Source organism: Echinops telfairi, unplaced genomic scaffold, assembly GCF_000313985.2.
Source record: "Echinops telfairi isolate 266 unplaced genomic scaffold, ASM31398v2 ScPeMD7_7461;HRSCAF=8499, whole genome shotgun sequence".
Lineage (NCBI taxonomy): Eukaryota > Metazoa > Chordata > Mammalia > Afrosoricida > Tenrecidae > Echinops > Echinops telfairi.
The window spans coordinates 564,631-584,260 of NW_022111361.1; the positions used below are offsets into that span (position 1 = coordinate 564,631).

General features: G+C 40.1%; 1 protein-coding gene across 3 annotated transcripts in view; it reads right to left on the reverse strand.

The window, feature by feature from the left end:
* Nucleotides 1–19,630, reverse strand: part of ACBD5 (acyl-CoA binding domain containing 5) — a 60,484-nt gene that overhangs the window by 6,518 nt on the left and 34,336 nt on the right. For all 3 annotated transcript variants that reach the window (XM_045300198.1, XM_045300197.1, XM_004716116.3), the window contains 2 exons: nt 9,428–9,695; nt 2,184–2,383 (listed from right to left, as the gene is read on the reverse strand). In XM_045300198.1, the coding sequence (XP_045156133.1) occupies nt 2,184–2,383; nt 9,428–9,695 (468 nt within the window). The remainder of the gene's footprint in view (nt 1–2,183; nt 2,384–9,427; nt 9,696–19,630) is intronic.

The following is a 19,630-nucleotide window of genomic DNA, read 5'->3' on the forward strand; positions in this document are numbered from 1 at the left end:
AATAGTACAATTTTCCCATTTGCAAAAGGTGTGTGTAAAATTTATATTTGATATCAATAATCTACATTGATCTGTATTGTAGTCATGGCTATTTATCTACATAAACAAGTCAATGCAGTGAATTTAAGATACTATTCTTCTTTTGTATCACAGATACTGTTAAGGGGCCAATAAAAGCAATAAAACCCTTTTGTCTAAATAATGCAGCACAAAACAGAAGTTTATATATTCTTGTATGGTGAATCTATAAAGCCTAAATACTCACATTCCAGTTGATCATAAATATAACCAAGAAGCCTTGCTAACTTGAATAAGTTACTTATGAAATAGTAAGAGAAATTCACAACTGTTTGTAACACTTACATAATGAATTTGAGTATTTATTTAGTGGCAGGTGCCCTGGTTGCCAAGTTTAAGAGGCTGGCTGCTAAGCAAAAGGCCAGTGTGCAAAGCAACTATCTGCTCCATGGAAGAAAGAAGTGACAATTTGCTTCTATAAAGATTACAGCCTTTTTGTACGAGCCCTCAATAAAATAATTAAAAATAAAAGATTACAGCCTTCGCAACCCCATAGGATTGTTAGGAGTTGAAACTGACTCTGTGGCAGTAGGTTGTTTTGTTTTGTTTTACAACAAATATGCTGTATTATCATTATAAATAATTCTTCCAAAATTATTTATATTTAAAATTTTAGTTTAAATAAAATTAGTACATTTATAAACACATCTAAAGTAATTTTTACTCTCTCCCCCCCCAACAGTTTTATTGCACATAATTTACATATCATACAATTCAATAGTTCTACTGCTCATTCATATCAAGAAGAATGGTATAATCATTATTACATCAAGGGATGGGGCACATTTTCTTTGATTTCTACATATTCCTCTTAACTTGTGTGGTATGATGCCTAGAGGTTGTAACATGTCTGAAGTAATGTCACACACTCAGGCTGATTGCTTCTTTCTTCTCTGTAGCAAGTGTTACTCAAACACAGACAGGTCAATGGACAAATTGGGAAACCCACCAGTAGCCTTTGAAAACTCTGTCAACTTAGTCTAAACATGACCACAACACAGACAAACTCTGAGCCTAACTGAGTTTTCTTTTCCTAATGTACACTCTTTCCCCTTCTACTCTACAGCCCACTGCCTAGCTTCTTTCAATACGGGAAAGCCGTCTCTGTCAGTAGAAGGAACATTGGGCTAGAAAGGTATCTGGGTTCTGCTTGAGTTTCTGCAACTGACTAGCTGCACACCCTTTTCAAAAAGTTTGATACACTTGGTCTTTCATGAAAATAGAGGTCACACTATGATTCTGAATCCATCTTGAGGAATACTAAATAAAGACTTAATACTTAACACATTTAATATATTTTTAATAATATATTAACATATTACTTACTATATTTCCTCTCTCCAGAGTTTAGAAAAAGATAATAGATAATGCTTATTAGGAGGCAATCACGCTTTCATGATGGACTCACGAGAAATGGTTCCTAAAATGGTACAATATAACATGCATCCTACACGGACCTCCAGAGTGGTGCAGCTGATTTTACATTCTGAAACATTTATATTACCCTAAGATATTTCGCTTTTATGGCAATCTTAAAGAGAAATCACTTAAAAATTGGGTAAAATTGTCAGTTGATTCCCTCCTCTGAAGCATATTAAGCCTGATCTGGTTTTCAACCTTTTCTGTATTTTTTTCTTTGTTCATATTGGGGTTTATTTCAGATGTGTTATGTCATTGGGGGTCACCCTCTTGAATTTTTGTTACATGCTTTTCTGGTTTTCAGCTCATCAAAGCCAAGATTGATGAGCCTCTGAGGGCAGCCAATAGAATAAGGGCTTCTGGGGGCACACAGTGATGGGGAGGGCGCGATAAAAAGGAGCTGATGTCAAGGAGTTCAAGAAAGAAACAAATGTTTTGAAGCAGATTGTGGTAGCAATTGTACAATACTTCTTGATGTGATTGAACTATGGAATTAGCTGATATCTGTAGTAACTACCAATAAAATTGTTTTGGAAAAAAAGTGGGTTACAAAATGGGTCCTTTTTACGTACACATGAAAATCATTAAACTATACAGATTTGTGTAAATCTACCAACATAAACTATACAGTTTTACAAGCTCAACAACTGGAACTCAACAACGACAAGGCAAGTTTAAGAACTTACCTGGGAAGCAGTTATTGTTTCCAGCTGATGCAGTCTCTGCAGGACATCCTGCATGTCTTCCTGTAATCTCATGAGCACAAGAGCGATATGCTCACTGAAGCTGCCTCGGGACCCTCTGTCTGAACCCCACCGTTCTCCATCACCTCCACTTCCCATTTTCTGACCTTTGGCTCCTTCATTCAAATGATGCATCCTATGTCCTATTTGCAGGGAGCAAAACAGTTTCGTTGTAAATAATTTCATGGAAGTGGAAACTGTGTATATTATTCATTTTCCTCTTCTTGGTATTTCTTTGAAATCTTGGTCTCCAAGGTACAGTGAAAGCAATCAAAGAGTACACAAAATAATCCACTGGACAGATATATAAACTTCTATTTATATCGATAGATTTAAATTCCTTTATTTTTAAGGTTTTATATATACACACTATATTACAAGCTCCTGACTGTGCATAATTCAGGAGTAATATACATAGTTGAGGTAGATGTTCAAAAATTCTTTACTAATAAGGTAAAAGAAAATTTTAATTGAAGGTGGATTTTTGTGTAGTATTAAAAGACTGATATGGCGGGGGGCGGGGGAGCAGCTGTTCAGGCTTTTGTACGTGAGGTCACCATGGGCCAGGGGACCCAGCAGCAGCTGTTGCCCTCTAGATTATGTCTCTGGGAGCTGTTTCCTAATAAGCCAATGACTAATGGTGGAAAAAAAAAAAAGGCTGATTGATAAATAATATGTTTTCCTTTTTGGGCATTTGAGGTTTCATCACAATGTACGTTTATGTATGCTTTCTATCTGCTCTCAAATCACATCTAAATCTGTGATTGTTAAAGTGCATCAAGCTATAATGCTTTTATACTGTTAGGATGTTTTTATAATGCTATCAGATATCTACATATAAGTCACTTATAATGTTAAGTTCTAAACAGAGAATGTCTGAACTTAGAAACATATGCATTTCTATAACACTCTTTAACCATTAACTATTAGTGAATAGGAAGTTGTCCTCTTCTTGAGGACAGGTAATAGAAGTATATGAAGTTTCTTTCTGAAAATGAGTTTTGTACCTGAACTCTGTGAGAGTGAAGTGTAACATTATTCATAATTCTAGAAATTAACAAAACATAAATATGCCATGCCCTAACTGCCAATCATTCAAATCTCTATAAATTAGCTAACCATACAAATGTTATACAACAACTCTCTTAACTGGCAACAATAAAGCATCCAATGACAGCTAAGCACAGCAGCAGACAGGCATAGCAGCCTATGGGTTTCTCACCTTTGAAGACGATAGCAGCAAAGTTCTCTGTTCTGAGAAGCTCCCTAAGACATTGCTCATCACAACCGACCTCAGACCCTAGCGATAAGAGACCTCCTCTGAGCTCAAATGGTGGTCAGGCCTTCCCTCCTTGAGTCCACTTGGGAAAAGCCTGAGGCCCAAAGATTTGGACTCTAACATTTAAGATAACATTGCAATTGTTCATTCTGATTCTGCAGTGCTAATGTTATGTGCATGACTATTTTGCAATAAACTAATGAGTCTCTATATAACAAACAGCAACATTTTAAATATATTATTAAGATAAAATCCTCTAGGATAGCTTACGAGTTTTTAAAATGCATTTTTATTATAAATTCAATGCTATTTATATAGATATTGCCCTCTCAATTTTATTAAGATTTTGCTATATAGCCATCCTTTTTACCCACCCCACCCCACCCATATTTATTTATATTGGTGGGTACTCTGGAATTGACTTTCAACTCATAGTGACTTGCAGGACAGAGTATAACTATTTCAGAGGGCTTTCTACGCTGTAATCTTTATGAGAAAAGACACTAACTACATCTTTCTCCCACAGAGGGGAAGGGTGGGTTTGAACTGTCAATCTTTTGGTTAGCAGCCTTGTAGCTGAGTGCTTAAACTACTACACCACTAGGGATTAAAGAATTGGTATTACCCTCATCAGTGTTCTACATCCTACTTTGGTGAGTAGCAATCTAAGGTACACCTACTGGTTTCTGTGTACAGAAGAAAGAAGGGTGAAGAAAATAAAAAAATGCATAAACAATTGGTCCAAATAACTAAATAATGGGCCATGTGAAAATCAGTCTCCATGACCCTGAGACTAGAAGAACTAGATGGTGCCCGGCTACTACTGCTGAATTAGGATCCTAACAGATGGCACAGGACAGGACGGAACAAAGCTCAAAGTCATAAAAAAAAGACCAGGCTTATTGGTCTGACAAAGACTGGTGGAACCTCAGAGACTATGGCCTTGGTCACTCTTTAGGCCTGGAACTGAACTCACTTTTCTCAAGGCTTAGCTTTCAACCAAACAGTAGACAGGTCTACAAGGTGAACAATAACATCATGAAGGTATTCACCCCTCAGAACAATTGCAGGGGCAGTGGATTATTTAATGTGGCTCTTCCAGCCACAGCTTCTGTGACTCCCACCAAAGAGCTTTTTCCTGCTTGCATCTTGCTAAGAAGGCGAAGACAACACTGACAGGATTCACCTGTGAGTAATTATGAACAGGCTTCACTGTGATTGCCATCTTACTGGGTATAAAATGAGCCCTCCAAGAAGCAGAAGTGATCTTGCTACCAGCGAAGAGCCAGAGCTGAAGGTCGTTCTCTGGACCCCAAGGTCCCTGCGCAGTGAGCCTCCTTGATCCAGAACACAGTTAAGACACCAGAAGAGTGGCAGAGGAGTACCAGCAGCAACAGAATCAGAAGCTAGAGCATGAGCCAGATTGGTGCACTTCCCAGCCCACAAAGCAAGTAAAGTAGAGTGCTTTGGGGCAGGAGACTGGCTGCAGAGTTCAGTGCCCCTGGGCACTCAATTGAGGGAACCCACAGAGCTGGGGCTGAGTGCCTGTGGATTGAGGATTACAGCAGAGTGGTATGCCGTTTGGGCATTTATTAGTGGCCCTGAGAGAACTTTGTAATACACCATGAGCATTTCTCACCTTCATTGTATAACCTGTTAACATCTTTCTTTTCATTAATCATTTTATTGGGCGCTCTTACAGATGTTATAACAATCCACAATTCAATTAGATCAAGCATAATTACACAACTGCTGCCACCATCGGTTTTAAAACATTTCCTTTCTTCTTGAACTCTTTGATATCAACTCCCCTTTGTCCCCTCCCTCTTCCACCCACCCCCAAGGAACCCTTATTATTTTATATTATATATTATTATTGTTATTATTATTTTGCCATATCGCAACTTGTTAACTTCTTTTTTTTTTTCTTGCTGCTAACTTCTTAATAAACTCTTTAATCACGACTACTGTTCATGTGGCCACTGCAATGAGTGAACGAACCTGGCTGAAAAGTGGAGACCATTGGGGGAGAGAATCACCACCAACCATTTGAGATCAAAAGGGCAAAGAGGAAGCTCAAAGGGCAAGAATGAGGAAGAAGCCTGGACATGGGAAACACAGGAGGTGAGACGAATGTATGAGTTCCTGAGCAGAAAACCCATTTACTCTAAAAATCTCGGATCACAATCAAAAGCTAAAAAACATTTTTATCATCTCTGCTTTAATCTCTTATTTTAAGAATGAATATATTTTTTCTTTGAATGAGAAGTATTAGTCACCTAAAGTTGTTTTCCAAAACAGAATATTCATCTTTTGTTTGTCTATTTCCTTCCTTATTTTTTTTTCTTGTGTGTAAATGTCTGCATAGATTCCAAGTTTGTTTTGTTACTTGATCTGTGTAGCAGCTTCTATCAATTTACCTAAGACTAGTAGAGTGTTTTTACCATGTTTACATTGGCCCTATTGGCATGTCCCTGTCCCCCCCACCCCCAATCTGAGCTTGAAGGTTTGGTTTGAATGCATCCTGTTTCCATAATAGATAGGCTTTTGGTCTGATAGGACCAGACTAGATAGTTGAGGTACAAAGGGAATGTTCTGCTATTCTTTTGAGTTATTTTGCTAAATGTCCTGTATTGGGGTTCTTCCTCTGGCCAATAGTGTATGTGGTCACGTTACGGGCTACATGTCGGGCTACTAGCTGCAAGGTCAGTCATTTGAAACCATCCGCAGTTGCTCCTGGAAGAAGATGCGACTTTTTACTCCCATCAAGATGCACAGTCTTGGGAAGCCAGAGGGGCAGTTCTGCTCCGTACTATTAGGGTTGCTATGAGTTGGCATTAAATACTTCATGGTAGTGAGGTTTTGAGTTTTGTGTTTTAGATCTCTGCTTCACCAAAGATCTAAATGTTTCTGGCAGCCAGAAACATTTATTCTCCCTGCCTTCTCTTCTTTCCTCCTTTGTCAAAATTGAGAAGAGGAGAATAAATGTGAAAACAAATTCTAATTTCTTCTAACTCTGACTGTGTTGATGCCTGTCTATAGCAGAAGTGAAGGATTAATGTCTGAAGTCTAGTGAGTCAGATCCAAGGTGACCCAAGCCCCCATTTATTTTCTATCTTCCTTTACGTTTTTGTTACAAGAAGAAATTTATTCTACCGTATTATCCCTCAATCTCTAATCTTTCTCTAAACCACAATGGAGGAGAAAACAATAGCAAACGTTGAGGTCATTCTGGCTGTTTATCCAAAAGGCTTCGAGGAGGGCACGGAATCTTTTTCCGTGAGGCTCTTTTGCTCCCGGTCTGCTTCCCACAAAGCACAAGGTGGTTTTCAAAAATGTATTGACCCACCTTCTTCCTCATTGTTTTCTACAGGCACGGAGCACAACTTCCTGTACACAGGCATACGTTGCTTAATTACTGAATTGTACTTCACAGCATTGTACTCGGTAGATACTATGGGTTTGGGGGTTTTGGTTTGAAGCACAGATTCATGGTTTGTGGCAACCATGAAACAAGCAAGTCCACCTGTGCCATTTTCCCAACAGCATGTGCTTATTTTGTGTCTTTCACATTTTGGTAATTCTCACAATATGCCAAACTTTTTCAAAATGCTACTGTAACCAGAGGATTGACACAGTGGCTGCAGCAATGGGTCACGCATAACAATGGTTCTATTATACATAGTGTTTCTATGAGTCGAGAGTGACTTGACAGCACTTAACAACATTGCACAGGACCAATCCAAACCAAACTCTCTGCCACTGAGTCAATTCTGACTCACAGCAACCCTATATAGGACAGAAACCCTTTGGGGTTTCCCAGACTAACTCTTTATGTGAGTAGAAGCCTTATCTTTCTCCCTTGGAGCACGTGGTGGTTTCGAACATCTGACCTTGGGGGTAGCAGCCTAACGAGCGACCCACTAAACCAACAGGGCTCTGTTGTACAGTATAATGAAACTAAAATATATATACTAAGAAACAAACCAAAAAAATCATATGACTTGATTTACTGCAACATTCACTTTGTTGAAGTCCTCTGCACCCGAAGCTGCACTATCCCCCAGAGATACCTGTAAATGCAGAGTGGTCTTTTAGCTTGTTCCTAATTATCTTCCCTGTCACTATTTTGCAAAGTTTATGGCATGAGGAGCAATTCCATACCTAGTTTTCGAGCTGTTATCTTATCTTTGATATTTTTTTCTTCTTTTTAGTAGGCCACTGGAAATCCCCTTGCAGAGGGGTCTCAGGGAGGAGACGAGCCAGTCAGGGTGCGATGTAACAACAATGAGAAATACAACTTTCCTCTAGTTCCTAAATGTTTCCTCCCCGCTCCCACTACCATGACTCGAATTCGACCTTGCAAGTCTGGCTAGACCAGAGGATGTACACTGGTACAGATAGGAACTGAAAATACAGGGAATCCAGGGCGGATGAGCCCTACAGGACCAGTGGTGTGAGTGGCGAAACAGGGAGGGTAAAGGGAGAATGGGTAGGAAAGAGGGAAATGATTACAAGGAACTCTGTGTGACCTCCTCCCTGGGGGACAGACAACCGAAAAGTGGGTGAAGGGAGACGTCGGGTAGGGCAAGATATGACAAAATACCAATTTATAAACTATCAAAGGCTCATGAGGGAGGGGGGAGCGGGGAGGGAGGGGAAAAATGAGGACCTAATGTCGGGGGTTTAAGTGGAGAGAAAATGTTTTAAGAATGATGTACAAATGTGTTTTACACAATTGATGTGTGTATGGCTTGCGATAACAGTTGTATGAGCCCCTAATAAAATGTTAAAAAAAAAAAAAAATCCCAACAATTAATATGATTTTTTCCTATTTCTCTTTATGTCTCCTGTGATTTTTGAAATTTACTATATAGTCAGTTTATAACATCTTTCTTATGCAGTTTAACATTAAATATCTTTGTCTTAATTTTTCTTGCCCTGAAATTAATCCAACCTGATATTAAGATTGAAACCTCACTTTTTAAAAAAATGTGCATTTGTCAATCCTTTTATTTTTCTGAATCTCTGTCTTAGATGCAAACACACACACGTGTAACGTAAAACACTTGGTAAACATGAACACTTTTTTCTGGAAATAGGTGAGTATAGTTAGCTTACTTTTATTGCTATAAAATATATATATATTTGGCCTAGGGTCTTTGATCTTATGCTTACAGGAAGGCTTCTGCATTTTGAAACTATTTTACAATGTGGCTTGTTTCCATAGTTTAAATAAAAAATGTGTCATGTGTATTTTCTGATACATTAAGAAGGTTTATATTTTGCTTAAGTGTTTATTTTAAAAAACATTTCCTATAATACCATTAATTCTCTGTTTTTAAAGATCGAATCTTTTCATTTCCTACTTTGAATAAGTATAAATAAATATTTACTTTTGCACAAAGCTCTGGCTGCTCTTATACCCAATCACAGTACCACTATTAATGGTTACCTCTGTATTCCTAAATGTTCTTATATCTCTACCACTGGATTTGTCAGCCTTAAAATGGTATATTTTGACCATAGTGACAAAAACATAAAGGCGAGAAGAAATTCAAGCTTTCTCTTGTAAGGGGTTGGGGGAAAAGCAGCACAGGTGGAACAACTGGTAAGTGAATGTTCGAGAGAGTGATAGCACATACATTTGGCAACCTCAATAAGTCATGAAAGACAGAGAACTAGAAATGTCTTTCTCTATTGCTTTAGGGACCCCACTACCATCTCCTGTGAAATCAAAGGAGGGAAGCCAAACTACAGAAAAAAACGTCCTATGTTGTGTGAGGTTCTTTTAAATATTCCCTTTGCAAGATGATAGTCCTAGTGCTTCCCTATCTAAAATATCCATCTCACCAATTGATTTATAAAGATAACAAGAGAAAACAACCCCACCAAAAGTGACACACACCTCTCGCTCTTCTGACATTCGAGAATTCCTCGTTTTCTCCCCCTGGTTTCTCCCGGTGTGGGGCTCCACTATGACTTCTGCCATCCTCTCCTCCACACTTCACTTCGCCTCTCCCGTCCACGGCTACGAGCTGCGCATCCGCGGTGGTGGCGCCGGCAGGAGAGACTGGAGTATCTTCAGGAAAACCAGAACTGTCCAAGGGCTGACTGGGATCACCACTCAAGTAGTGTTGAAAGGGTCCATTGTTGGATGAAAAGTTGCCTAAAGACTACAAATTGACAACAACATTCAGTGAAACACTAAAAGAAGCAAAAAACTTTAATAGAAAATATACTGCCTTTCTGCAATGCCTTCTCAGGTCATTATAAGAAATCACCACCACCCCGGCCCCTGCAACTTTCGCCCTGTTTTCTTTACTCCATAAGAAAGTAGCTAGAAATTATTTGTCTGGGTGCAAAGAATCGAAAAAATTTTGGTAACTGTTTTCACTGAGTTGGTAATATATCCAAGAAAAATTCAAATGTCACTCTCTTCTAGTACCATGTTAATACTCTAGGGATACTAAGATTAAAGATAAAATCCTGGTCTACAAGAACCTTCCAGTATTAGTAAGGGAGTCAGGTAAATATAATTCTAATTCAGTTTGATGTGCTATAAATATGATGTGAAGAGGTCTAGAGAAACTCATAAGAGGTTGCTATAGGAGGCAGAAAGCCTCTCTTTCTCCCATGAAGTGGCTGGTGGGATCCACTTGCTGACCTTCCAGCTTGCAGCCCACTAAGCCACCAACCAACACAGTGCAGACTTCCTTGAAGAAAGGATATGAACTAGAACTTGAATAACAATAAGCCACAAAACAAAAAGGAACTCAGTGGCATTAAGTCAATTCTGACTCCCAGTGACCCTACAGGACAGGGTAGAACTGCACCTGAGACGGTAACTCTTACAGGAGTACAAAGCCTCGTCTTTCCCCTGAGGAGCAGGCTGGTGATTTAAACTGCTAACCTGGAGATTATCAGCCCAACAAAGAATTACAAGTCACTAGGGCTGCTCACCAACAACAGAGTGGCTGGGCAGCCCAGCCCTCCACAGCCCAGGACTTCCTCCCCTAGGCCCGCCACCAATGTTAAAAACAATAGAATGTAAGCTACACCAGAGATGTGGAAATAATGACAGCACGTAGCAATGTAGTCAGAGTGAAACAAAGGAAAAAGCATGATTTTGATTTGAGAACACGAATTGATTCTATAGAGTCAACAGGACTTGAAAACTCAGTGTGCTGGAAAAAACAAACACACACATCAGTGTGGGAAAGAAAGGCTCATGGTTTCTGGACTAGATAGTTATGTGATACTCACCAAGATCAGAAACATGGAAGAGAAGTTTCAGGAGAACAGAATCAGAAAATGCTACATTTACAGAAGGGTCCTTAATTTGGAAGAGATATACAAGTTTGGAGATTCACAGTGAGAGTCATCAGCATCTGTGTCATGGTCAAAAGCAAGGAAGTAGATGTGTATCCAAATTAAGGGGCTAGAGAGAAAGAGAAACTCTTAAACGAAGCTTCCAAGGGGCTCAAGAGCCAAAGACTCTCTTTCTCACTGCATGGAGTCAATGCAGACTCAGAACCTCTGGGGGGTTTCGAGACTGTAACTGTTCATGAAAGTAGAAAGCCTCGTCTTTCTCCCACGAGCTGCTGGTGGCTTCAAACTGCCAACCACATGAACCACAGCCCGATGTGAAAGTAACCACATCGCCCGGGCTCCAAGAGGGGAAGTAGAAACCCTTAAAAGAATAGTGTCATAGAAGTTAAAGGAATATTTTTTAAGGAGAAAACAGCCAATACTGTTTAGTGATATATAGAAGTCAAGTGAAATAGAAAATGTATTCATAATGTATGCATATGAGGGGGTACCCCCACAAAATTGGAAAAAGGAGCTGATGCTGGGCAGAGCTTTCGTAGTATGCATTTTTCCCACTAGGAGAGCATTCAACAACTTGCTCTGAGTTAGTGCACCCAGTGACGTCGCCTGTGAAGGTTCTCTCTGGTTACAGTGAATTTTTTTGATAAAGCAGTTTCACTCGAACATCGATTATGTGATGGTCGATTTAAGAGAGCAGAGTGCAGCTGTGAGATTTTGTTTCCTGCTCGGGTGGAAAATGCCCCAGATATTGTTGTGATCTTGTTCGCATCTTACAAGGACAGCACTATGGGAAAAACTCAAGTGTTTGAGTGGTTTTCCTGTTTCAAAAGAGGTGAAATGTCAATGACAAACCTCGTTCTGGATGTCAATCAACTTCCTGAACAGATCAAAATGTTGTCAAATTTCGTGCACTTGTGCTGGAAGACCAATGATGATGGACCACTGAAGAGATAGGGAAGTTATCTGGACTATCTTGGAGCTCGGTTCAGCAAATTTTTACGGGAGATTTGGGAATGAGATGGGTGGCTGCAAAATTTGTGCCTTGGGTTTTGACTGACCAGGAAAAAGAGCATCACGTGGAAACATGCTGTGCTTTGAAAGAACAACTTTGAAGCAACCCAGACGTTTTTCCCAAGGTCATTACTGGTGAGGAGACACAGTGCTATTTCTTACACACCCAAGAGCAAACATCAATCAAGCCATTGTCACCTCACCCAAAAAAAAGCTTGTCAAGTGAAATGAAAGACACAAGACAATGCTCATTTATTTGTTTTTTATGTGAGGGGGATAATGCACTTAAGAGTTCATTCCACCAGGTCATTCTGTTAAATCAAGCTTTCTATTCAGAGGTTCTAAAAAGATTGCATAAGAGTGTGCTGGGAAAAAAAGGCCTGATTTGTGGCACATGGGGGACCGGCTTTGCCACCATGACAATGCACCTGCTCATGCAGCCATCTCACTCGCTGTATGACTTCTTTTTGTTTTTGCAAATGAAGAGGAACATGAAAGGAGAGTGATTTGACAACGTAGAAATGGTGAAGAAAAAAACGAGGGAGGTGCTCTCAGTCATCCAAACAGATGAGTTTGAAAAAAGTTTCCACGAATGGAATTGCAGATTTGACAAATGTATTTAGTGTAATGAAGAGTACTTTGAAGGTGGCAGGTTGTTTTGCAAAAAAAAAAAAAAAAAAATTTAAATACATAGCTTTGAGGGGGAAAAATCTGCTTTTGGGGGTACCCCCTCAGGTTTTTGCTGGCTACTTGCTCTGAAGTTGGGAGCTGATTCTTTCTTCATAATCTGTTTTGAGGCTGGAAGCTCCCCTGAAACCTGTCAACTTTGGGTAACCCTTCTGGAATTTGAAATACCAATGACATCACTTCCAGCATCACAGCCACACACAAGCCACCCCCCGAATGACGACCGAACGGATAGACAAGTGGTGGGAATATGCTCATAGGTTGAGAAAAACCAGGAGACGATAGTTGCGAACCTGCTGGACAGAGTGTAAAGATGAAGACCCCCTAATATAAATAGTACAGAAACTGGCCTTAGGGGACAGGAAGAATGCGTTTCCCACCAAGGTGGGAAGACAGGTGGCAAGGTCTCAATGACGATAACTAATGTCAGTTAAAGAAATAAGTGCTAGGACTTCTGGCTAGATGTGTTACACGGACCTTCTGCAACTGAGATGTGAAATAAATGGACAGAGAAAAAATCTGGAACCATAGATCTCTGTGGAAAGGAAAAAGAAGGGAGCAGAATCCTGACACAGAAAACAAAAAGGCAGAGCCCACACAAAGACAATCAGGGGAATATCAAATTCCAAACTGGAGAATCATGAGTTGAACAACCCTTCCACAGTCCAGAACGCTCTCTGATTGCCTTGAGAAAGCCAGAGAGGAGTGGACACTCTGTCTCCTCCCACCTGCTGGATGAAAAGACAAAAGCTGGGAGACCCAATCGAGTCCAGTAGAGGATGGTCCTGCCCTTCCCTCCACATCCTTGAGGCAGTGAATGCACTCCTATAGACAGTGGGCCTGATGGGGACCCTCACTTAGTATGAGAGGCTGAAGCACTAGGTTCCCCAGGGCATCTAGGAGTCCAGAGGTCACATAGGCCCACACATTTGCAACCTACCACTTGGCTCAACTCTCCTCTTAGCTCCTAGAAAGGCTCCAACTCTAAGCAGTGCCCTGGGGCTAACGCCACTGTGCAGTAAGATGACAGGCTGGGGCTTTCTCCCCACGCCCCACTCCCATTTAATTTTTTCCTTCTTCATGCTTTGGTCATGATAAACTATCACAGCCAAAGAGAGGTGACCCACCCCAGATACCCACACTTGCTGGCCACCACAGAAGTCAGCCAAAGGCCTGGACTTCATAAAAAGCAGCAGCCAGCTCTGGTTTGGGGATCTGGTGTTATTCTAGTCGCCCCCCACCCCCCCACCCCGCATTATTCTTTCACTGTTTAGATAAACCCAAGTAGAAAGACACAGGAGGAAAGAAACAGAGTCATCCCTAACTCTCCACAAGCTTTTGTTAAACAGTCACCAACTCCTACTCTTGTGCAGCTGAGGCTGTACTCCTCCTGTGCACCTACTGGGCGGGCACTTGGCAATCAAGTACTGGGATTGGGAAAGAGAAACCAGCGTTGGCGTTAGCTTGAGGGTTTGCATGTGGGTGTGGGTGTGTACTTGGTCTTGTTTGTGTGTGTCTTTGTGTTTTGACTGTGTTAACAGTCCTTTCTTGCTCTACTTGAGGGAGTCAACTGCCCACCCTCTCCCCTCTACTCAACTCCCCTCCCATACACAACCCCAGCCAACATACTCAACAGATAAAACTAGTGGGCATGGGCTACCACCCACTTAATTACCACCTGATTGACAAATACACAATAGATTACATATGGCCACAAAGGAAGCCTTAATAAGTTCAAAGACATTGAGATGTCATGAACATGTTTTCAGATCGTAATGCTATAAAACTAGGAATCAACAATAGGAAGACCACGGAGAAACATTCAGATACGTGGAAATCAAACAACGTCCTGTTTAAAAACTACTGGGAACACTGAAGAAACAAGGATGGAAATGTGTAAAATCCTTGAGACAAATGCGAACAAAAAGACAACATATCAAAACCTCTGGGACACAGAAAAGGCTGGTACTCAGAGGGCAATTTATAGGAATCAATGCACACATGGAAGAATGAAGAACCAAAAACCAGCACTTTAACCCAACATCTTACACAATTAGAACCAGGAAAAACAAAAATTAGCACTAGACGGCAAAATAAACCCTCAACCACCAGAAGGAAGGAAATAATAAAGATTAGAACAGAAATAAATGCATCAGAAAACAGAAAAACAATAGAAAGAAACCAACAAGACAAGTTAGTTTCTTTGCATGAATTAACAAGATTGACTAACTACGGGCAAACAAAGAGAAAGGGAATATGCAGATGTCATCAATAAGAAAGGAAATGGGTGGCATTACAATGGAAAGAGATAACAGTACTGTGAAGGACTGTACTCCAACATATTTGAAAACCTACAGGCAATGGATAAATTCCCAGATGCACACTATCTACCTGAATGAGCTGGTGTAGAAAACCTTTTTTTTAACAAACAAACAAACTGGTGTAGAAAACCTTTTTTTTAACAAACAAACAAACAAACAAAAAACGTAATAGATTTAAGACAAAAGAAGATACAGCTCAAGTCAGTAACCTCCCCAGTCCTACCGTAAACCCCAGGATCAAAGGTTAAGGAAGATGATCTCCTACAACAGGGAAAAGAAGGAGTGGGGGCGGGGAACAATGGAGGTGGTGGTGCACGGGACAAGTTGGTGGAAGGCTTAAAGTTGTTTAATTTGATGAATAAAAAAATGATCATGATCCCAATTCTACCTTACAAATCCGGCTAGACCAGAGGATGTACACTAGTACAGATAGGAACTGGAAACACGGGGAATCCAGGGCGGATGATCCCTTCAGTGGCGAGAGTGGCGATACCAGGAGGGTGGAAGGAGGGTAGAGTGGAAAAGGGGAACTGATTACAGGGATCTACATATAACCACCTCCCTGGGGGATGGACAAAAGAAAAGTGGGTGAAGGGAGACGTTGGACAATGTAAGATATGACAAAATAATAATAATTTATAAATTATCAAGAGTTCATGAGGAAGGGGGAGGGGGAGGAAGGGAAAAAATGAGGAGCTTATACCAAGGGCTCAAGTAGAAGGCAAATGTTTTGAGAATGTTGATGGCAACAAATGTGCAAATGTATGTGACACAATGGATGGATGTATGGATTGTGATAAGAGTTGTACAAGGCTCCAATAAAATTAAATTAAAAAATGATGATCTGAAAGGTAAACCCTTACCTAATTCACAATTTTAAAAAAAGAGAGACAACAAAGTGCTAAGGTAAGAAGCTGAAGTAATAAGCTGCTCATGGTTTCTATTAAAAGAGAAAATTATTTTACAAGCACAAGGAAAAAGGTGAAGTGGGACTAACTTCTGCTCTTTCCTAAAACCAGGAATTCTGGGAGAGCTCTGGCTTGTTATGCGCTAGGGAAGCCCTGTTCAGAGGGCTGGAAGGAAGACGAGCACCAGTATCCGTGGAACGCTTGCATACGTGAACACTCACAGAGCCCGAAGCACTGGAATCAGCTTGATGACAGTGGGTTTTAAAAAAACAAACTCACATCAGAAACTGTAGTTCAGGCCCAGGTATCTGTTATAACAAAGAACTCGGGTGGCTCTTTTGTTCATTAAAGTTTGAAGAGCACTTCTTAAGAGATAAGCTGTTTTCTTTTTTTTAAAAAAGGTAAAAAACAGAAAAACTAACATTTTTATCTCCCTTATCCTTTTATTTTGAAAATTGCACTCACCTGGCAAAATTCCAACCTAGCAATTTGCATTGGCATACTCTTTTGAAACATTACCAGAGGCAACATACAAACCCCATGGCCAATGAAATTTTACTATGTAAAATTATACAAAATTTCATAGGTATCTAAAATACTATAAATACAAGAGTAAGTCAAGTACTGCTACTGGATTTCCAGTTCATACATGCACGGGTTTATTCCACAGAAAACGTGCTTAAACATGTCTCTGCAAACAGTGGACGGTGGCAGACAAGTTCTTGGCAATAGACTTGTCTTTGTTTCTCTCGGGTGCTTTCCAAAATAGACTCCAATCCAAACTGTCCAATCCACACTGAGATGTGCTCAGAAGGTCAGGACGAGTGATGGGGAATTCTCCACAGACATCTGCTGACTACGGGTCTTCTCAGGGATTTACGGAAACGGACGGCTGCAGCGGTGAGAGAAAGGGCCGGAAAGTCGCCCTGAGGAGTCTGCCCCATCGAGTCCGTGCGCCTGCTTATTCTGGGAGAGTAGCAGGGCTGTCCCGGGAGAATTTCATTAGGAAACTTGACTCCATCCAACATACAGACCTGATCTTGCTCCTTTACATTTCTTTTCGTTTCTAAAACTCAGAGAACTTTGTTAAGGAACTCAATCTGAGGCCCTTAGACATGCCAAAACCATTATTTTGATGTTGTGTAAATCAAAGGTGGCAGAATTCTTTATGGAAGAAAGATGAGAACACCATCTTCAGTAGTATCTAAACCTAGACTGAGTATAATGCTAAAAGGTAGCATCATTTTTTGTTATTTTTACAAGTAAAGGTTTCCATGATATCATAGCATTACCTTTTGCTTTATCCTTATATCTCTAAGTCTATTTCAATATTCAGGATTATACTACCAGACCATCTACGGTCTCAAACACAGTTCATTTTAGCGTCTTTTAGCAAGGGTGTGATGTGCCTTAGAACCTGTTCCCTTTCATAGTCACCTCATGTGACAGTAGAGCTGCTCTGTAGGGTTTTCTAGGCAGTGAACTCTAAGGGAGAAGACTGCCAGGTCTGTCTCCTGGGGAGCTGCTTTGGGTTAGAACTGCCACATCTTGGTGAGCAGGCTAATTATTCAATCACTTAAAACATCAACTTTTCAAAAAAGGCATATACAAAGTCCTCAACTTATTTAAACTGAACTAAAATGCCAAAAATTATTTTTTTTAAATTATTTTCTTTTGATTAACATTTGTTGAGTGAGATAAGGTCCTTGTAAACATGAAGTCTTCTACCACCTTAGAGATGTAGTAAAAACCAAGGGATGCTGTCCTTAAATCCAAAGAAAAGATGGAGCCAAGTGCGATAGAGAACAAGGTAAGCATTATTAAATTTAAAAATCACTACAGAAATCCTAAAACACAATTGCTATATTTAGTTTTTGAAAATGATGATGTATTTTAAATCATCTGTCATAGATGATAGTTGCCCCCACTCAAGAAATACCATATACTCGAGTATAAGCTGACCCAAATATCAGCTGAGGCACCTAATTTTACCCAAAAAATTGCATTAAAATGTGCTGAAAAACTCCAGTTATACACGAGTATATATGGTACCGGTTGCTTTCAGTTTATTGTAGTTGGAACTGACTTGATGGCAGTGGGTTTGGATTTGGATTATGGATGAAGAAGTTATGAGTATCATCATTTAGGATTAAAAATCAGGTCAGGTGATAATGAAACTAAGTTCCCAAGATTGCTATGTATGAAGACAAAATAAATAATGGCTCCTTAGAACAGGTAATACTATTGAGTTAGAACGCTGTAGAGCAGGAAGAACTCGTAAAATGATATCTGAGCTACGTGGCAATGCAATGATGATGCAACTGCACACACAGCACAATTCGACATGCTGACATAAGGAAGGACAAAGAAAACTTTAATGTGGGCAATAGTAATTCCAAAAATAAAGCTAAAACCCGAACTTCTTGCCACTGAGTGAATGATGACTCATAGAGACCCTACAGGATAGGGCAGAACTGCCCCCTGAGAGTTTCCAAGGCTGCAGCAGTTTACAATAGTAGAAAGCCAAATCTTTCTCCTCTGGAGAGGCTGGTGGTTTCGTACTGTGGACCTTGAAGATCATAGTCCAATGTTTAACTACTACACCACCAGGGCTTCACGAAGAAAGGAAGTTTAAGGAAACAGTATTCCACAAAGATACAAAGTCCATTTCTAAACATTTATTTATGAGGAACTCCAAAAACAGAGTACTAATCAGTTCGAAGTAGACGATTCCCACCTCAGGGCCACAATGGTTTCACCTGTTCTCCCTCTCCCCACTCCCAGTGAGTTAATCTGAACCACTTCTAAGGAACATGCTAAGAGGCTATTTTTAAGCACATTATTGAAGCAAATAAACACATACCAAGGACTGCAAAAATACTGCTTGCTTGTGAGATGTGTAGGGGGTAGAATGGGGGAGGCAGTTTGCTTAAAGGATAAATCTGAAAGGCTAAAATAGCCTATAAAAATACAAGTAGAAATCAATGAAAAAAAAGGAAAAACATCGAATCATAGCAGGTGAACTATAAATGTACTATTAGTGGTCCATCCAAAAAACACTTGGCTTCTTAGAGCCCCCAAACATGACTGACATATATGAAAAAAAACCTCCCTAAATATTAGTGGGTACCAGTCTATAATTAACCAGGACTTGATGATGGTGATTAGGCAGAGCTGTATCTTATCTTGAAAGATTTCCTTAAAAAAAAACAAAAAAGATTTCCTTATGGATAAATTAGGTTTGACAGGATGTGCAGGAATTAAGTCAGTCACACACCACACACAATAAAGTTAGATTCTGGGGCAGGGGAAGGAAAAGCGGTGGGGGTTATATCTTAGAGGAACACAGAGGCCAGCATGGGGTATGAACAAAGAGAGAAGAGAAGAAAGGTGTTGAAAGAAGCCACAGAGAAGCCAAGGGCATTTTCAAAAGCTCCTGAGGTTGTGTCAAAAGGAATCCAAGAGCCAACCTGAACAGGTTCCTACATGCCTAAGATGGAACAATTTGAACATCAGAAGGATAAGTGGAAGAAACTGAAACAGATGGAATTAATTTAATCCCCCCAAATGCTTGCTGGGCCCCAATCGCTGGATGGGAGAAAATGAACTCGTTCTGTTGGAAAAAGTAAAAAGAAGGACACACGTGCCTGCACCTCCATAAGTAAGGGCAGAAAGGTAGGGATGCGCCAGGTTGGGCAGTGCCCTATGAAGAATTTTAGTCTATTACTTAATGGAGAAAATAGAAAAGGACAGATTGTAATACCTTATGATTTACTGAGATCAATTTGGATCCAGATTTTTCTCCCCAACTGTCTCTAAACAAATCTTTTTAAAAAGAGAAAAAACTGGGGG